The sequence below is a fragment of the Esox lucius genome, chromosome 8 (genome assembly GCF_011004845.1).
Source record: "Esox lucius isolate fEsoLuc1 chromosome 8, fEsoLuc1.pri, whole genome shotgun sequence".
In the NCBI taxonomy this organism is placed as follows: domain Eukaryota; kingdom Metazoa; phylum Chordata; class Actinopteri; order Esociformes; family Esocidae; genus Esox; species Esox lucius.
Window position 1 is genome coordinate 34,253,998 of NC_047576.1, and position 3,567 is coordinate 34,257,564.

Consider the following 3,567-nt stretch of genomic DNA (forward strand, 5'->3'; position numbering starts at 1 on the left):
CTTTAATATAAATATTTAATATAAATATTCTAATGAAAAATTATCTACATATCTGCCAGGATCTGAACATGAATCACTGCTCGTGCTCGAGCTCGTTATGTTACGCTGAAGCTGAATCCCTCATGCATCTTGCATCTGCAGGAGTTAATCTCATGGGCTGAATACCTCACGTTTGTGTACTTGTTGAATCGCAGTTCGGGGATATTTCAGAAAGTGGGTATAGTGAGAGTTAGTTGACTCAGAGTTGAACGAAACTCAGTTTCAAAAGCCAGTTCTATGTTTCTTTGAGTCAGTTACTATGGCAACATACTCTGTGAAGCTAACCTGCTCACTAGCAGGTTTTCTTCAACTAACCTTAAGTTTATTTTTAGCTGAAGCCTGCAGACTGAAGGTGTCAGACCCCAGCAAACACATTACGTTGTCAAGACGTACTGACACATATGTATTGGTGCTGGTTTCGTACTGGTAACGTAAAACAATTACGTATCTACAACGTAAAAGTGAGTAACTTATTTTGGTTGTTACAACAAACAAGCCTCTGTATATGGCTAACCTTGGGCGAAAACATTCAGTCTTGAAATCAGTCTCCATTTTCTTCTTTATCCTATTATTCATCCATAATTCTCTGCATAATTTTCAATTAGACATGGTAGATATGTGTAATTGAACATACTCTGCAGGTTAGCTTCACAGAGTATGTACTGCCAGAGCCCTATACAAATGACCTCCATCGGGCTACTGGTGTGCATTTTTCTGACCAATCTGTCAGAAACACTCCATGAGGCTGGCATGAGGGCCCGATGTCTTCTAGTTGGACCTGTGCTCACAGCAAAGCACCGTGCAGCATATATTGGCATTTGCAAGAGAACACCAGAATTGTCAGGTCTGCCATTGGTGCCCCGTTCTCTTCACAGATGAGCACACTAAGCATGTGACAGATGTGAAAGAGTCTGGAGATGTTGTGGTGAACGTTACGCTGCCTACAACATCATCCAGCATGACCGGTTTGGCAGTGGGTCAGTGATTGTTGGGAGAGACAAGTCCTTGGAGGGTCACACAGACCTCAAAGTGCTAGTCAACGGTACCCAGACTGCTGTTAGGTACCGGGATGAAATCCTGACTCATCGTCAGACCTTAAGCTGGTGCAGTGGGTCCTGGGTTCCTCCTGGTGCAGGACAATGCCCGGCCCCAGAGTGTGTAGGCAGCTCCTGGATGACAAAGGCATTGATGCCATTGACTGGCCATCACATTCTCCAGACCTGAATCCAATTGAGAACCTCTGTGATGTTATGTATCGGTGCCAAGTAGCGCCACAGACATACAACATATTCTACAGTGTCTTATTAAACATGACCAAATGTGATCGAAGCTGAAACAAAATGAACTGCAAATTAGAAGAATGTAAATCAGTACAATACAATAATGTAGCTGTCTTAGAAACACTATAAGTTTTAGCCTGACTGTCGGGATGTGACCATTAATGGCAGATGTACAATGTACTCTACTGCATGACCAAATAGGACTATGTACTCTCTTCAAACATGATCAAATAGGATCAAAGCTAAAACCAAATAAATTGTACAAAATTTGAATAAAATACTTTGGCTCAGGTAATTCATGTAGTGAATGAGGTACATTTGTACATCAGTATTATCAGAAGTGTACTGAAGGAGGTCAACAGACACATCAGTATTATCAGAGGTGTATAGGTACAAAGTTAAAGTACTTTGTTGTGTTCACCAGGTAAGTTCCTAAGTAAGACCTAATTACCAGGTAAAGTGAGTTAATGTAAGTCTAAATAAAGAACTTCCATCACCTGGTGAACACAGCCAAGCACTGGTGAAAACTGGTGAAATAATTTAACTTTTTACACCTCTGTTTATTTCTTTATTGGCAGCAGTGCATAGGCAAGTCAAATGTTGGCAGACATAAGTGTAAATTGCTGTTGTTTTCCTTTATTCTTTATCATTGGACCAGGTTATCTCATAATCTTTGAAGACACTCTTTAATTTCTCAACAGACACTGAATGATCTGCTTTACCATAGCCCTGAAACAGAAGAAAGAAAACACAAAAGGTTTTTAAAAAAGTTTTTGGATTTAATATTTCCTCTTCCATATTCTGCCATTATTGGAATAGGTAATCTGCATTCACTTACAGTTGATTCCCCAAACACCCGCAGTTTTTTGTCTTTGCTGTTGTGCTCAATCTTCCCTCCTCCAAGGCAGCTGCACTCCAATCCCAATGCTATTATAGGTGGGGTGACCTTCTCAAATATATGATCTGAAAACCATTGAGTGATAAAACAGGAAAACTGAAAGGGATGTAATTTGATTTTTGAAGGCTACATCATCCGCTCATACAGACCAAGGATCATAGGCATTGGTATCTTAGATTATTAGGTATTATGTTGCTATATTTATTAATACATGTTGACACTGTTCCAGCATATTTGCTTGCCGGCAGTTTCGGGGGGTAATATAATACACTACAGCGCCAATAGTGCAATACCTAAAAGGCTATAGCTCCGCTCCCTCGGTCTACAGCGCGGTTAAATATATGTATAACTATTTGGTAGAGTGGTAGAATTGTAGAAAATTGGACTGAAACCACACATCGCTCATGACAGCTAAAAGCAAGATTGGGGTACATCGCACAATGTGTGCCTCAAAGCAGTGCTAGTCAGAGCACACCACGAAAGACATGGCAAACTTACTGTGATACTGCCCGGCACTTTTTGTGCCTCTCACAATATCTTTGTGTTCAGTTCCATCTTTTACTTTTATCCTAAGTAAAATATATTTAAATGTTCCCTCTGGATCGATTTCAGCGTCGGGGACTTTATTCAAAGCGTCTGCCATCGCAACTGTGTAACCGTTGTGTAAGCGAGGAAAGTGCGCAGACCAGACATTAGTAGTTTCATCAGCCACTAGCGTATCCGACCAATCAGATGAAGGAGTGTGCTGACGCATTTAGTGCAGGCCATAAATTTGGACAGTGACAAGTTGGTTGTTTTGGCCATATACATAATAAAGAGTAGACGCCGCATCGACCGCTACTGCCTACTGGCGCTGACGAGCCGTGGGACCGCCATCTTGGACCGGTCAGCTGCTCCACTCAATGTAATCTGTTTTGGCAGGTGAAACGACCTGTCAGAACATTTAATTAATCATACCTCAGTGAATACCTTACTGATTTTCACGCGGGTTTTTTTGCTGCAAAGGTCATATATGTAGCTATGATACAGGACACATGGTTCGGCGTATTTTAATATTCATAGTTTTATATTCATCAAAACTGTGAACATAATCCCCAAAAAGGGAGAAAAACAGGAACATTTCCAGTTTGACTATCATTCTGATTGAATGTGTAAATAGTGGCAGTAAAGTCAGAAATATATATTTCTCTCTCTCTCATTTCACAGCCCCCATCCCAACATACTCACATGGGTCCCAGTCTAAAATAGCATGATGAAATGAAAAGTGACTGTTTTTATTTAAACTACACATTTACTTTGTTGAAACTCCCTTGAAAAGTCTGCAAACTTAATTAATGTAGCAAATTTCAA

The 3,567-nt window shown here is 40.5% G+C and overlaps 1 protein-coding gene across 1 annotated transcript; it reads right to left on the bottom strand.

Moving 5' to 3' along the window:
• Positions 1 to 1,869: 1,869 nt before the first annotated feature.
• Positions 1,870 to 2,886, bottom strand: si:dkey-51e6.1 (14 kDa phosphohistidine phosphatase). The gene is given in 3 exon segments (NM_001310944.1): positions 1,870 to 2,048; positions 2,158 to 2,282; positions 2,716 to 2,886. Coding segments are annotated over 3 exon segments (363 nt in total). The 5' UTR covers positions 2,861 to 2,886; the 3' UTR covers positions 1,870 to 1,955.
• Between the last annotated feature and the right edge of the window lie 681 nt (positions 2,887 to 3,567).